Source organism: Tachysurus vachellii, chromosome 1 (assembly GCF_030014155.1).
Source record: "Tachysurus vachellii isolate PV-2020 chromosome 1, HZAU_Pvac_v1, whole genome shotgun sequence".
NCBI classification, from domain to species: domain Eukaryota; kingdom Metazoa; phylum Chordata; class Actinopteri; order Siluriformes; family Bagridae; genus Tachysurus; species Tachysurus vachellii.
Window position 1 is genome coordinate 29650944 of NC_083460.1, and position 16253 is coordinate 29667196.

General features: G+C 37.1%; 2 protein-coding genes across 2 annotated transcripts; both read left to right on the forward strand.

The window, feature by feature from the left end:
• The first annotated feature begins 152 nt into the window (after positions 1–152).
• On the forward strand, positions 153–6045 carry calr3a (calreticulin 3a). Its single transcript, XM_060882081.1, has 9 exons — positions 153–345; positions 688–789; positions 965–1168; positions 1351–1445; positions 2826–3035; positions 3595–3708; positions 4992–5135; positions 5252–5344; positions 5444–6045. Exons 1-9 carry the CDS (start codon positions 255–257, stop codon positions 5651–5653), a joined length of 1263 nt encoding a protein of 420 aa, XP_060738064.1. The 5' UTR covers positions 153–254; the 3' UTR covers positions 5654–6045.
• A 1769-nt stretch (positions 6046–7814) lies between these two features.
• rad23ab (RAD23 homolog A, nucleotide excision repair protein b) lies at positions 7815–15803 on the forward strand. The gene is made up of 10 exons (XM_060882093.1): positions 7815–8046; positions 9218–9299; positions 9414–9493; positions 10658–11166; positions 11618–11664; positions 11759–11886; positions 12755–12845; positions 14398–14558; positions 14634–14765; positions 15115–15803. The coding sequence occupies exons 1-10, from the start codon at positions 7978–7980 to the stop codon at positions 15226–15228; spliced, it is 1413 nt and encodes a 470-aa protein (XP_060738076.1). The 5' UTR covers positions 7815–7977; the 3' UTR covers positions 15229–15803.
• Positions 15804–16253: the final 450 nt, after the last annotated feature.

A 16253-nucleotide genomic window follows, 5' to 3' on the forward strand; every position in this document is an offset into this window, starting at 1 on the left:
AAATAAATATATTATTATTATTATTATTATTATACAGTGAGCTACATTACCGCCCACTGTCCCTGCACGCGCGCGACGCCGCCGTTTAACTCGTGGTCTCCTCTGATTTGCTGAGCTCTGGACCAATCAGCTGCAGCCATCTGTGCAGGACCCGATAGCTGACGGAGGCCCGCTGCACATTTCCCCTTTTTAATCCTCGCTCGTTTTCGTCTCCCGGAGGCTGTCAGCAATCACCCCGACATACAGGAACAAATATGAGAATCTCGCTTGCACTTTTTGCTGCATTTGCGGTAGGAATCTCAGTCGACGCGACGGTGTTCTTCAAGGAGCAGTTTATTGATGGAGGTAAACATTATAACCCTGCTGTTATGTACCATACACTTTACACCAGCTGATACTACATGTGTCTTATAGATGTTTCTAGATCTTAGTGCATCACGTTCATGACCTGAGATCCATCACACCTTTATAATGAACCGGATTGGCTCTTAAATTAAACATAATGTGTGTGTGTGTGTGTGTGTGTGTGTGTGTGTGTGTGTGTGTGTGTGTGTGTGTGTGTGAGAGAGAGAGAGAGAGAGTGAGAGTCAGTGTTCAGTTCACATTAATCTCTTGTCCATGGTTGTACCTTTTAAAAAAAACAAGTCCACATGTTTGCAATTGACAAAATGTGTTTAATTCTCGCAGAAGGATATAAGAGTCGATGGGTGGAGTCCAAACACAAATCAGACTATGGACAGTGGAAACTCTCTGCAGGAAAGTTCTATGGTGATGCTGAGCTCGACAAAGGTGAGCTATAAGACATTGTTGATCCCAGTCCAAGCAAATGTATTCACTTTAAAATGGAGATCTATGCAAATGTACTAAAACACTACACATACGTTGTTTTATTCTCACTACATTCATCATTGCTTCAAATTTGTATATTAGTTTATTTTCTAAAATTGATTTCTGCTTATTTCAGGTCTTCAGACAAGCCAGGATGCTCGATTTTACGCTCTCTCCAGTCGGTTCGAGCCTTTTAGCAACGAAGGTAAAACTCTGGTGATTCAGTTCACGATAAAACACGAGCAGAAGATCGACTGCGGAGGTGGTTATGTTAAAGTCTTCCCTGCTGATCTGGACCAGGCTGACATGCACGGCGAATCTCAGTATTACATCATGTTTGGTAAGCTGTAATGACACAGCTATGATCACCAACTCACTACAACTATGAGAGATTCTGAGTTATTAGCACTCTGCATTCTGATTTTTTTTTTAATCAATCCTAATTGTTAAAAGTAAAAATCAGAAATATTTTTCTTGCTAAAAAATTGAAGATTTTTGTTGCTTTGATTTTGCTTTCACTAGGTCCTGACATCTGCGGCTACAGCACCAAGAAAGTGCACGTCATTTTGAACTACAAAGGACAGAACCATCTGATCAAGAAAGACATCCGATGCAAAGTGAGTTACTGTATTGAACAATAATCCAAATAAATTGTGATTAACCATGATCGATTTCTAGAAAGCACTTTCTTCAAAGACTATTTTAATGAGATTATTAAAAATAAAAGAGCAAAAAGCAGCATGCTTTATTCTGCAGAAGAAAAAAAATGTTCTGGAAATAAAAATGTTTTTGTGTTTTGCAGTTTGTGATCACTGTATTACACTGAAAATAATGATAATGATAGTAATGGCTATTTGAAGTTTCCAAACTCCAAGTTTCCTACTGTTATATAAACGAGAACAAATATCTTAATAGCCTGTGTTTTTTTTTTTGTTTTTTTTTTTTAAATCCTGATTTATAACTATTACCATATTAATTTACTCAATTAACTTCTGTCTGATTTTCTGTTTAGTTGTTTACTTTATAAATGCAAAGAATTTGAAATGCCTGAGTCAAGGGAGCCATCGCAAGTCATCTATCTTTGCCTGTCTAAAGAAAAGACACACTAATTAACCATTTCTTTTGTTTTTATTTTAAATCAACATGTAATGTGTAATAAATAAAAAGTTAAATTATGCTTATATTTATGCTTTAGGTGGCAATGGAACTGTCTCACATGTATCTTCATGATAGCACTTTATTTAAATACAAAATTGTTAAGAGACACAATGTCCATGGTGCACTTTTCGGACATGAGCACAAATTACCAAAGAACAGAAATCTCTCATTTATTTGAAGACCTGCACAATGCAGGGTTTAATTACATTATCAAAATGCCTGATTTATTCTAATTTAGACTGAATAAGCTTTAAAGGAGTTGTTGAAGATCAGGATCATGACAAAGCTTTACAATTTGGCAGTGACTAATAAAGAGGAACCTGTTAGATTGTCTGCTTTTTGCATTGCTCCTGTAGACTGTTTTGTTTCCAAATATTTTTACAGAATGTAACTTCATTATGTTCCCAACTTTAACTTGCATTTACAGACAAACATCAGCTTTCAGTCTTGTATTTCAAGTAAAATATAAGTAAAACCTCAGGGCAAAGTGTCCATCAGTGGTTCTTTTAAAAAGAAAAAGGGGAGCTTTTGGATGGAAGTGCTTTTCTTTGGTACAGTTTTGAATGAAAAGTCATTTTTGAATGCCTCCCATTGCTGTTTAACTCTTTTTCAACATCCCTCTGTAGATTTCATCACTTCAGAATAGACCACAATATGTGACTTACTACACTTAGATTAATATAAAATTCCCTCATACATAAAAGCAATGTAAAGGATAATTACAACAAAATGTAGTGATGTAACCGATGTAGTGATTCACTGGTCTAATTTACAAAGCTTTATGATAGAATATGTTTAATGGACTTATTGAACCGTGCCTTTATGTTCTTCTTTTTTAGGATGATGAGTTCACACACCTGTACACACTGATTCTTCGGCCAGACCAGACCTACGAAGTAAAAATCAACAATGAGAAAGTGGAGTCCGGCTCTCTGGAGGAGGACTGGGACTTCCTTCCTCCCAAAAAGATCAAGGATCCAGAGGCAAAGAAGCCAGGGGACTGGGACGACCGTGCCAAAATCGATGATCCTGAGGACACAAAACCAGAAGTTAGTCTCAGCCAAGAGTTCACTTTTGAAAGTTGTACATAATTTATTCCTAAAACTTGTTTTTAATTCCTGATTACTTTAATGTTATGTAATAAGTACTGTTAAATTGCTTTTACACTTCAAACACTAAGGAAAGCGTACAGGGGAAAAAATTAGTTTGTGAGCACACAAACAGTCCTAATATTCTGCCTCCAGCAGTACAGACAAACACTCTCCTCACCAGAGTTACACAGATCATTTATTTAATATTTGTAACTGATAGCTAGGCTAATTAGATAGTCTAACAAACTGAGATAGTCCTTGCTGCAGAACCAAAATTCAGAAGGTAGAACTTAGTAGGAGGAGCTCCACTGGCATTGGTGCATTTGCATTTGGTGGTTCAGCAGTGAGTACTATCTCCACTGAAGCTAAGCTAGCGACTAACAAGCGACTGTTACAGAAACAAGCAAAACAGAAAAAGTCTCATGTTCCTCAAGTTTTATCAGTTAGCTATACAAAAAATAATATTACATTTCTTTAAATCTCAAATATCCTGCTTGCTCTGTATCATTTGCGTCAGGACTGGGATAAACCTGAGAACATTCCTGATCCTGACGCTAAGAAGCCTGACGACTGGGACGAAGATATGGACGGCGAGTGGGAGCCACCAATGATCCCTAACCCTGAGTACAAGGTACATCATACAGCATGTAGAGCTTCCACAGACATGTTTAAAATGCAATTTTGTAATTAAAGGCAGGTGCTTCTGATTATACAAATGTGCTGGTAAAAGGAGTATTTTGTAACTCTTACAAAATGTAAACCTTTTTGTAAACCTTTAATTGTGATCACAAATCATGCTTTAGCATCTAAATGGGACAAATTCTTATTGGGATCTAAAATATAAAACAGATCCTAATTGAAATGAGTTTGATCCTTAGATAAAATGGCCTTGAGTCATATGAAGCAATACAAAGCAGTTCTCCTATGAGACTTTGGCTGAACTACTGTCTGTCCCTTAAGTACAGTATCATTCTTTTGGGAGTTGGACACATATGTGCCAAAATAATTGGAGGTCCTTTGAGCTGCTATGTGTCTCTTTATAAACAGATATCAAGTTGTCATATTTTCATGAATGGCTGTTGTCAGGCTCTGGTTTATCTGACATTCCCAAAAGGGAAAACCTATCACAAGAGACTATATGAGGGTTTTGTGTGTGGTTGATGTGGTTAACATGGCTCAGATTATAGATACTGCTGACGAATAGATACAGCTTTAAACTGCTTTCACTGACTTCTGGATAGATACTGTTTGAATGTTTGATTCAGATAAGTTTGGTTCCGATAAGTTTGAATGTTTGATTAATTTTCAGATCAATCACCAAAGCATGTATAAAATGAGTATACCATGCTGAAGAAATTAGAAATGTGTATAATATCTGTATTAAGCTCAAATGATGCAAAATGGATGTTTTTTGTGTGTGTTAAATGTGGCCAAAAGTTTTATATACACACCTGACATGTCTTATATCATGAACACACCCCAACACAATTATATTAATTAAAGAAAGACATACTTTTTATCGATTTATGGTTGCATTTAATGTAGCAGAGCAATTCCCTGTTCATGTCGCAGCTCTAAACAGTTGTTCTCTCGCTTGAAGTTAATTGTTTAAGAAAGTTAAAAGTTAAAGAATCAATGCTATATCAGGACGAGCACTTTAAATCACACCTCTGATTTGCTTTGAAGCTCCACTTTATAGCTGAGCTATTATAGAAAATGTTCTAGAAAGAGTTCTGTAGAATATTTTATGAAAACAGTCACATACTCCAGGATCAATAAAATGTCTGTCTGTGATTTTATAATATTATATGAATTATTTCCTGGTTCTGTTACCCACAATATTGCTGTTAAATACCTGCTGTTTTGACTAACACCATTTTGTATTTGTTGATTTCTTCATTAATTTATTTGTAGGGTGAATGGAAACCTAAGCAGATCGACAACCCCAACTACAAAGGAACATGGGAGCATCCTGAGATCGACAATCCAGAATACACACCAGATAACTTGATTTACAAATATGACAACATCGGAGTTCTTGGATTGGACCTGTGGCAGGTATGATCATCATTGGTCATCGATACACAAAGAGCAAATTTACAATACGCGAATAGATTGATAACTTTGCTGCAGTGAGAGTGTTTATATAAATCATATTTGTATTATATGTGTAGGTGAAATCTGGTACCATCTTTGATAACTTCCTAATCACTGATGACGTTAAGGAGGCAGAGGATTTCGGCAAAGAGACGTGGGAAGCCACAAAGGTGCGTTCACTGACACAAAGACTTCATAAGGCTTTAGACTTTTATATTGATTTTACAAAAATCATCAAATTGTTTTTAATAATGGTCCCATGACCTTAGGGCCCAGAGAAGAAAATGAAGGATGAGCAGGAAGAGGAGGAGAGGAAGCAGAGGGAAGAAGATGAGAAGAACAAGAAAGAAAGTGAAGGTGATGAGGTAGACGGAGACGAATCACAAGAGGACAGATACGAAGAGGAAACTCCAGAGGAGGCCAATCTGCTGGACGACAAAGATGATGAGGAAGATAAGCCTACTAAAGATGAGTTGTAGTTCACCTCAAAGCTTTCCTGCACATCTTAGGAGAACCTACTGATCCTCTCCCACTCAGTGAAGCTCTTCCTGTGGGCTCTGATTAAACAACGAGGACAAATAGAGTAACAGCGTGCTGTGGTTTTAATTCATTTCAGTTGGTAAGGATTGTTTTCCCACCACTTGCCCCCTTTTTTTCAATCATAAATTAATCCTATGAGATATTAGCCGTGCCCCAGAATTTTATTTTCTACTGCTGCTACCCGGCTTCTCCAATTCCCACCCAAAGTCATGTGTAAAATTAAATTAGATGGAATTTGGATTAATGCCATCATGTCTTGAGGGGAAAAAAGATAAGTATCATTTTTAGGTTATTTGCACTTTTTTTAAATAAATGATTTTCTTGAACCGTAGCCTGGCTTTCCTTTGTCATTTATTATCTAAAACATATTTAATTTTATTTAGCAGTTTTCCAAATATATTAATAAAGATGTTAAAGTAGGGAATAGAATAAAATTGTTACCAATTTTTCTTCCCACACTAAAGGTGATTCATTAGACAAGATTCATGTATAGCAATTCTGTCTGTATTTTTGCTATTGAGATACAAGGCTATATTAACCACATTTTATTTAATGAATATATATTTTTGTTATTATTATATTTGAAATACCTGTTTAAAATAACTTCCTTTTAATATTTTTAATCAATTTGTGGAAAAACAGTCTGTATTTGCAAATGTAAGTTCAAAGTGCAGTTATATATACATGTTTTTTATATATATATATATATATATATATATATATATATATATATATATATATATATATATAGTTTTAAGTGCTTTTATTGATTTATTGGGGTCTTACCAGCTGCAGAAAATCTATAAAAATAGATAAACATTTTCTCTCCACATGAATAGGGAGGTGGTAGCCTAGTGGTTAAGGTGCTGGACTACCAATTTGAAGGTTGTGAGTTTGAGTCCCACATCCACTGCTGGGCCCCAGAGCAAGGCCCTTAACCCTTGGTTGCTCTGGATAAGGGCATCTGCTAAATGCCAGTTTTCCTCTAGATGTAAATGTGTGTGTATGGACTGGTGTCCCATCTAGGGTGTCTTCCTACCTTAGAAGTTACTCAGAGTTACAAAATTTTGAGTTGACAAAACAAATCCAACCCAGGTTTTATGACTCTGGTTAACACCTTTCACAAATTAATTATTCATTCATTCATTCATTTTCTACCGCTTATCCGAACTACCTCGGGTCACGGGGATCTCAGGCGTCACCGGGCATCAAGGCAGGATACACCCTGGATGGAGTGCCAACCCATCGCAGGGCACACACACTCTCATTCACTCACGCAATCACACACTACGGACAATTTTCCAGAGATGCCAATCAACCTACCATGCATGTCTTTGGAACGGGGGAGGAAACCGGAGTACCCGGAGGAAACCCCAAGGCACAGGGAGAACATGCAAACTCCACACACACAAGGCGGAGGCGGGAATCGAACCACCAACCCTGGAGGTGTGAGGCGAACATGCTAACCACTAAGCCACCATGCCCCCTCAAATTAATTATTACTAATAATTATCCCTAATAATCAGTGCAAGTCGCTCTGGATAAGGGCGGATAAATAATGGAAATGTAAATGAATCTCTACAAACAGTCATGGCTCCAAAAAGGGTTCAGTATGACGTCAGATGTTTATCATTTTGCTCACTGATGATTGGTCCAAGTTGTGTTTTGAGTTTTCTAACACCGAATAAAACTTCCTCTGTGATAAACCTGGATATGATCACATGTTATATAAAATGTTAGACTGTATACTGAAAAACACGTGTGGAATCATGGACTCTTTCTGTATTAAACAACAAAGGGTTTAGGGAGTTGTTTACAAAACATCACGTGCACTTCGACGTCATTTGCTCTCTATTACGGTCTTAAACTAAACGAATCTTCCGTGTACACTTATTAAAGTATCTAGCGATAATCTTGATTACTAAATGGTATATAATTCTTAGTATTAGTTCATAACAACGTGCTTTAAAACAACCCCTAAGAGGTCGCTTGGTCAGTGGTCTCCATGGTTAAGTTCGAGTCCTTAAACGTCCGTGCTCTAACAGGTTAGCGTGTTTTTATTAGCCTAATAATTAAGCATACTATTTAGTAGGGTAGTGTGCGGTTTGGGACGCTGCCGTTATTCCTGGCGTCCAGCAGGTGGCGCTGAACTACGGTGCAACCGAAGAAAGCTGAGTCACATCTAAATGCCGCGGCAGCTGCTAACGCTAACAGCGAAAGAGACGGAATTTCTGCGTTTATTTCTTATCGTTATTATTGAAACATGTTGACGATCACGCTGAAAACTCTACAACAGCAAACCTTTAAGATACAAATAGACGAAGAGCTGACGGTAAGTGGAAGTTAGCGACCTCTGTTCGAGTAAGTAGGTCTGAGGGATACATGGGGCCTCGGAATTCCAAATTTAAACGTCAGACATTAAGTTCACATTCTATACTAATAATGTCATGGTAATGCGACTGTGTAGTGTTATTAGCACATTAACTTTTGTCCTCAGAAATGGCCACGCACTATTATTGATACTAGACCAGGCTCCGTTACAGGCGGAATCTCAAATGGCTCGACAACGGAAATGTAGTTCACTAGATAGTGTGCAGGACTCAGGAATTGTGTTTGCTATGTAGGGCACCTATAGAGGAAGTAAGCACTTGTTTAGTATTAAGCCTTTCTAATGCCGTAACCGTTCAAGCATGGTTTGGTTATTCAGCCGCTAAGAAAAAGCTATTAGTTAAACTAAAAGGAGGTAAAGTTTAATCAAACCTTACATTTAATTTGAATTCATTTATTTGTAATGTCATACAGACGCCTTTTGGACAGCAGTCATTAACGGTGGATGAATTAAATGTGTTAATTATGTTAAGTTTATATATTATATAATATATTAACGTATATAACGTTTATAACGTATTATAACGTTATTATATAACGTAATATAAATGTTTATTTATAATATAATTAAATAATATTAGTTAATACAAATTATTATTTATAATATAATTAATAAAAGAAATAGGAAAAGAAATTTTATTTTTATTTTTTATATATATATCACCATTATATCACCATTATATCACACACACTTGCAGCAATAGTTCACTGAAAAATATATTTTTTTAATGTTTAGCATTTTGTATTCTTAAGTTAGTCTAATTGATGCTGAAGTCAATACTGGTGATATATTTGTAATGTTGACTTAAACTTAATATTATAATAATGACATAACTGAGCCAAATAGCACCTTTTCAGGTGAGTGTGTAATGATCTAGGTATAAAGTATGTACAGTGCTAAAACTGTGGAAACTGCACACTTTTAATAACTTCTAATAGTGTTAATTAATTATTTTAGCTTTCTGGAAAACATAAAGAAGAAATTAAGGACATGTTTTGGCTAATTAGGGAAACAAAGCATGATTATATTTAATTGTTGGGAAAAAAACATCTAAACATCATAAAAAATCTAACCGATGTTTATTGCTATTGCTGCTTGCTTTTATTTTTTTCAGGTACGGGCTCTTAAAGAGAAGATCGAATCTGAAAAGGGCCAGGATGCTTATCCCATAGCTGGACAGAAGCTCATCTATGCAGGTCTTTTGAGTTTTGATTGTATGAGTGATTTTCTGCATTTATATTTATGTGAATTGATTTAATTCTGCTTGATTTGGTTAATTAGCTTTAAAAATGAATTTGAATGAATTCCAGGCAAAATCTTGAATGATGACGTACCTTTAAAAGAGTACAAAATAGAGGAGAAGAACTTTGTTGTGGTCATGATAACTAAGGTAAGACATTTTCAGATTTATTCATGTTAATTTAATCTATTTATGTATTCTTTTTGTTATTGTTTTTTTTCCTACAAACAGTGGGGGACAAAGTCTGAGATCACAGTGAAATTTTTTTGTTTTTATTTATTTATTTATAATATATAATCGGAAATTAACAGAAGGTTTTAAAATATTGAAAACCAAAAGCAAATGTTTAATATCTTAGTATATTCGATATTCATGTTTCTGCACTACTTTAGGTTCCTGTTTAAATGTAAGCATCACAGCTTTGTATAACATGTAAGAATTTCCTCATGCCTTATCTCATGCCTTAGCTTGTCTTCAGCTGACACCCTGATGGATTTGATCTAAAATGGATCATAAGGGTTTATGCAAACTCGTGGAGTCCTTGCCGCTTGAGTGCACAATGGCTTTAAAGCAAAGCAAGAACAAACCAAATAATAAACAATTCTCAAATCTATGTAAAAAATTCAAATGTTCTATACAGCTTATTGTCAATATTATAATTTGAAATGAAATTGTTGTATAAAAGTAGTAAAGAATGCAAATAGAAGCACTCAGATTTTGGACTGCAGTAGTGGCTCAAGTGGTTAAGGGGTTTTTGATCAGAGGATCAAGCATCAGCACCACCAAGCTGCCATTCTTGGGCAAGGCCCTTAACTCTCTCTGCTCCCGGGGGGCTGTAGCATAGCTGCTCCTGCACTCTGACCCCAAGCACCGCAGTTGGGATATGCGAAGAAAAAAGACTTCCACTGTGCTGTAATCTATATGAAGTGATAATAAAGGCTTCTACGCCCCAATTTCATTTTATTTCATTAAAAAAAAGTTCTTTCAGTGCAGTGTCCTGATTAAACAGTGCAATACCCTGTTCAGTCACTAGAGGTTCCCATCTAGCAGATAAGAACGAACGATTGTAGGTCTTTATAGTATTCTCAACACATTAAAGCTACTTATAAATTTTTCCTTATTCATTTGTATATCAGTGCATTTCATCATATACTGTACTATCAGTGATGTGGAGAATTTCCTATGATAGCCAAATGCTCTAGATGTTTAGACTAATTAGATTTTTTAGACTCTTAATCTTCATCCGTTACTAGCTCATTACTTGCTAACTGCCTTCAGCTGCTATTTGAACAAAGCTGTTTTGTATCCCTGCAGCTGAAATCAGCAGCACTTCCTCCTGTGGTTGCTATTCCTCTCCCTGACCTTTCATCAGAGGCCCTTTCTATACCTGCTCCCCCTCCATCTGCCACAGCAGGCCCTGTACCCATCCCAAGCCCCACATCCACCTCTGCAACTACTGCTGTATCCACCCCTACAACTGCCCCTGCACCCACAATCACCCCTACAACTGTTTCTGCATCCACGATCACCCCTACAACTGCCCCTGCACCCACAGTCACCTCTACAACTGCTCCTGCACCCACAATCACTCCTGCACCTGCCCCTGCCCCAGTACCTGTACCCACATCCACCCTTACTGAACCAGCGCAGTCTGTGGAGCCTCCCTCTCCTCCAGACACAGTGCCCTCTGCTGCTGCCCCTGCTGCCAGTGTGGAGTCAGTGGAGACAGAGTGTGGAAGTGCCCAGGCTGCCTCTGCAGATCAGCCGCAGAGAGCTGAACCAGAGCAAGCATCAAACCCTACTGCAGCTCTCTCAGCTGCCAGGTATGAGCTATGACCTAAAGGAAAAATCTTCAGGGATGGTGATTAAGGTTTATTTTGAAATTAAATACTGAGTTGACTTTTTTTTTAGCTTGAACCACTTTTATGGACATGAACATGTTGGTCAGTTTTTACATTGGCTATTTGTTTTCTACATTACCTACAATGCAGTTGAACAATTCACTGATTGTGGTACTAGTGAGTGAAATTTGCCCTTGTGCCATGTCTACTTAAATGCTTTCAGTTTGATGCAGCAACCAAAATCACTACACATATATCATAAATACTTTAATATAAACATATTTCTTGTGTTTCAGGGTCTTTATTGTCTTTAATCAGCGCTGTGTTTTATTCTATCAGAAGTAAAGTGAGGCTTAATTTGTTGTGCAGTTTAAAGCTTTTAAAATCGGTGTAGCTATATTTATCTTGGGATTCTTTGTCATCGACACTCTAGCATTATGGATGAACTGGGCCTTCTGGAGGAAGCCGCATCGATACTTGGTATGCAAACTGATTTATCCAGTTTTATAAATTTGATAAAACTGAAAGCTTATGACAATCACACTGTTGAATCATATTTGTTCATGTTTATTAGTCACAGGACAGGCGTATGAGAATTTGGTCACAGAGATCATGTCCATGGGATATGAGAGGGAGCAGGTCATTTCGGCCTTGCGAGCGAGCTTCAACAATCCTGACCGAGCAGTGGAATACCTGCTCATGGTGAGCCACATCTTGTCTGGTGTATCATCAATGCTTAATTAGATCACTGAGTAACTTTAACCTTTATACCACAGCACTTCTGATTTCTTCTGTCTGAAGGTCAGAAGGTGTTGATTAACTTTCTATAACCGTACATTCGGCTGTAATTCAGATTTGTTGCATGAACAGATGACTCAATGATTACTCTTATGTATCTTCTATTTCCTTAATCAGTATCATTAGTAAAGTTCTGGTTTCTGTGTGTCCCAATGACACACTTTTGTCATGTTTGGACCCTTATCTTGGGTAATAGTTTTGTATGTTTCATTCTCCAGTTTCCAAGCTTTTGCTTATGATTCTTGCTTTTATTTAGTTGATTTTGTTTTTTGTATGCTTTTATAAACCCTCTACACTTGCATTTGACTCCAAAGTAGTGAAAATAGTGAAAAATATCTAATTCCAAATGCAATTGCAATGAACGTCTTATTAACTTTAAGAGAGAGGAAAAGAATGTGGGTCACTAGAGCACAATGGTTTATAGCTGTAATAATATATCTGATAACAACTCACTTGTTTCATGGATGTTCCACAGCATAAAATGGAACTATAAATGTATAAAAGGCATGTGTTGCACAGAAAGTAAATAAAAACATGTAAACACTGGCAAATTGCCGTGGTATAAGAGAAACTGTACACCTCAGGAAGCACTATAATTGGAAAATATTTAACTTTGGGGTGATAATTGTAAAGCTGCTGAACTTTTGGGCCACATCACCTGACCATGTTTTACATTATTGTCCTGTAAATATACACCTCCAAATGTTTTGTTCCTTAATTGAATTTGCATGCACTGAGTGTGTATATTTCATATTGATTTGTGGATTGCAAGGGTATTCCTTCTGAGTCCGAGCAGCCTGTGCAGGAAGCAGTGCGACCCGCCGCAGAAACAGAGAGACCTCAACCTCCACCAGCAGCCACTGGTGAGCCTCTATATGCCTATTCATCACAAGCGTATTCATCTGTTAGCTGTCTTTTACCAAGTAAATTGGAATAAGCCCTAGAACCTTTGGGCCTGTGTGCACAGGATATGGTATAGATTTACACACTGTTTCAGCAAGACTTTTTATTCGTTGTTATTTTTTGACCATCACCTTGTTAATGTTTAACATCACATATATTTTGTTATTATTGGACAAATTCTCTCAGAAAAGTAAAACAAATGGTTTTGATTCATTGTTGAAGGTTTATCAAAATGTATTAAAATTCTCATCTCAGTGAGAAATGGTATATGATTCGTAATGGAATAATTCAGCAACAAATAAAATGTACATGATGTTTCACTTACAGCAAATGTGGCCCACACTGAAAGTATTGGAACATCAAGGCCAATTTTGGGGTTTTTGCGATACACTGAAGACATTTTCATTTGAGATGAAAAGATGAACATGAGATGATGAATCAGAATTTCAGTTTTTATTTCCTGATACGGTTATTTGAACACGCATCTTTCAAGTGATTGGAACATGTGACTGAGCGGTGTTTCTTGTTGCCCATGTGTGCCCTGTTAGATTTGATTGTTTAAACAACATGAAGAGCAGAGAGCTGTCGGTAGGAGAAAAGCAAGGTACTATAAAAAAGAGAGAAAAATCTGAGTTTATTGTGCAAGAATGGAAATGTATGTATTTATACAACAATACAACAATTTAGAATGTCCTGAAAAAGAGCAAATCCATTGGTATACGTATAACCAGACACTGAACAGGTGGGTCAAAGAAAAAAGAAAAACATCAGTTGATGACAGAAACAGAGCTATAAAAAATACCCACATCATCAGCAACCTCCACAGGGCCAATACAACAAAGAACTTCATCAGGGGAAAAAGTGGAACGTTTTAGACTGGCCATGTCAGTCACCAGGCTGAACTGAGCAGCATTTCACCTCCTGAAGAGGAGACTGAAGGGAGAAGTCCCACAAAACAAGCATCTTTAAAATCTATGGTACAAGCCTTGAAAAACATCACTAAAGGAGAACAATGCAACAGTTTGGTGATGTCTTCCATGTATAGCAAAAACAAAACAATCAACTTCACTGTTCCAGTGCTTTCGTAGGAGACTGTAGTCAGCAAATGTTCTCAGACATATTTAATTATGAGTCTAATGTAGCTAGTAAGCAATGAAAGACTGTTACCAGAGTAATGAGAGCTTTAACCTGCATCCAGTTCTCTGTGTGAGATAAACTTCATTTATGTGAATGAAGCTAACTGAAACCATAATCAACTACAACTAGCCAACGTAGAGCTTAAATTAAAGTAGAGCTTCAACTTCTCTTAAAGAGAGAATTTTGTGGGCAAGAAACCCACTTGTGATAACAGAATATGAAACATGCACATTAAAATATCTGATGAACACAATACATGTGTTGCACTTCAACAGTTGTTAATTTGCGCTAATGCTCAGTCTTGACTCTGGTCCACTGGTGCTTTGTTTGGGCCCGGGACACACTCCTGTACAGCCCTCTCTATACTGTAAACAGGTGCCACACCCTCCCAGGCCCCACCCACCTCAGCTAACCCCCTGGAGTTCCTGAGGAACCAGCCGCAGTTCCAACAAATGCGTCAGATCATACAGCAGAACCCAGCACTCCTCCCTGCCTTGCTGCAGCAACTTGGCCGGGACAACCCTCAGCTCTTGCAGGTGAATGCTGCTTTGAGCTGTCTGTCTTTAGTTACAAGTGCTTGGCTATTTCTCAGTTTTTATTTCTGTTTACAGCAAATCACACAGCACCAGGAGCGATTTGTTCAGATGCTTAATGAGCCGCCAGCAGAAGAAGCAGAGGCACAGGCACCTCCACAAACTAACTACATCCAGGTCACACAGCAGGAGAAAGAGGCCATTGAGAGGGTATGACTGTTTCCATCAGATTTCATTTCATTTAAGTTCCATCATTAAGTATTCCATCATTCACAGTATATTAAGAACTTGAACTGCTTTAAATAAATTTGTTCGTCTTGTAGCAAGTTTGTCATTTTTACCTAAAAGTCTTAGTCTTTTTACCAAACTATTTGTTGTGTTTATAAACTGTAATAGTATCGTCTCATATTTCTGCCAGCTGTAACCGAGGCTTTTGAATAAGATATATGGTTAGAACAAGCAATTACAGACAATTCCTGACATTTAATATATAGGAAAATACTTCACCCAAACTCTTCTTGTCCATTCATTCATTTTTGTTTCTGTTTGTGTTTTGCAGTTAAAAGCTTTGGGTTTCCCTGAGGGACTAGTCATTCAGGCTTATTTTGCCTGTGAAAAAAATGAAAACCTAGCAGCCAACTTCCTGCTTCAGCAGACCTTCGACGACGAGTGAATGTGTAACGTGGACTGAAACCCTAGGGGGCGATGGAGAGACTGAGAGTGCTAGTTTGTGTGAAGTGTGTGCTTGTGGGTTTTGAGAGGAGATTTTCAATGAGACTGCGAGTACATTATGACGGAGAGAAAAGCCATGTTGTGAATTACTCTAATATCAGCGATCAGAATCTGTATTAGATTATTTCACTTAGATAATTATGCTGTGTGTCTCCGCTGCTGTTCTCGCCGAACGTGCCGTTTGAAGTATGCAGGTTTTTATCTGCTCTAAGTTATTGCTTATTAAATCCTGCCAAGACCCTAAGACCCCGAGTATGATCTCTCATCATGTCCTTACAGTATGTGTGGCACATGGTCTTGCTTTTTTGTTTTAAATTTCACAAACGCTCTGTAATCTGTAGTCAAAAATGGGATGTACCATTATTAAAACAACTGAATTTTGTGATTTTTAATTGGAAATAACACATTACTACCACATGTCCAATTACAAGTTATATGGAAACATTCTCTCTTGCCAAAAGTTTTGACAACTTCTGGTGTCTTGTCTAGGCACCTGAATAAACAGGGATGCCAAAACTTGTCTGGATTCTTATACCAATTCACTTGCGATTCGTCTGCATATAAGTCTGAATGGGTTTATGTATATGCAGTAAAGGGCAACTATATGCAAGAAGTAAGTTTTTATATGGGGAAAAATCTCTTTGTTGAGAACTTACAATTGTTTTGGATTTAGTAATTATTTATTATTCTAGCCATTTTAAGAGAAGTAATTACAACAGACATAAATGAAAAAGAGAATCAGCTGTGTTTTATGTTTTAAATCAAATAAATTAAAAAACAAATGAAGAATCAGGTGTTATTTTCAACAACATACTACTAGCGGTAATACACTGATATCTCTTTATATATTGCTTTCAAATCTATACATTTTAAAATTTGTACATTTTGCCTGTAATTTAGCTAGCTGTTAGAATAAATTAGTACAGATTGTAATAGCTGCAAATATTTCCATCACTTTTATTTACA

Coding starts and splice junctions, on each gene's coding strand:
- rad23ab (XM_060882093.1), top strand. CDS start 7,978: ATGTTGACGATCACGCTGAAAACTCTACAACAGCAAACCTTTAAGATA. Junction 11,665..11,758: donor GGAAGCCGCATCGATACTTG/GTATGCAAACTG, acceptor CATGTTTATTAG/TCACAGGACAGGCGTATGAG. Junction 14,766..15,114: donor AGAAAGAGGCCATTGAGAGG/GTATGACTGTTT, acceptor TGTGTTTTGCAG/TTAAAAGCTTTGGGTTTCCC.
- calr3a (XM_060882081.1), top strand. CDS start 255: ATGAGAATCTCGCTTGCACTTTTTGCTGCATTTGCGGTAGGAATCTCA. Junction 1,169..1,350: donor TCAGTATTACATCATGTTTG/GTAAGCTGTAAT, acceptor TGCTTTCACTAG/GTCCTGACATCTGCGGCTAC. Junction 1,446..2,825: donor AGAAAGACATCCGATGCAAA/GTGAGTTACTGT, acceptor CTTCTTTTTTAG/GATGATGAGTTCACACACCT.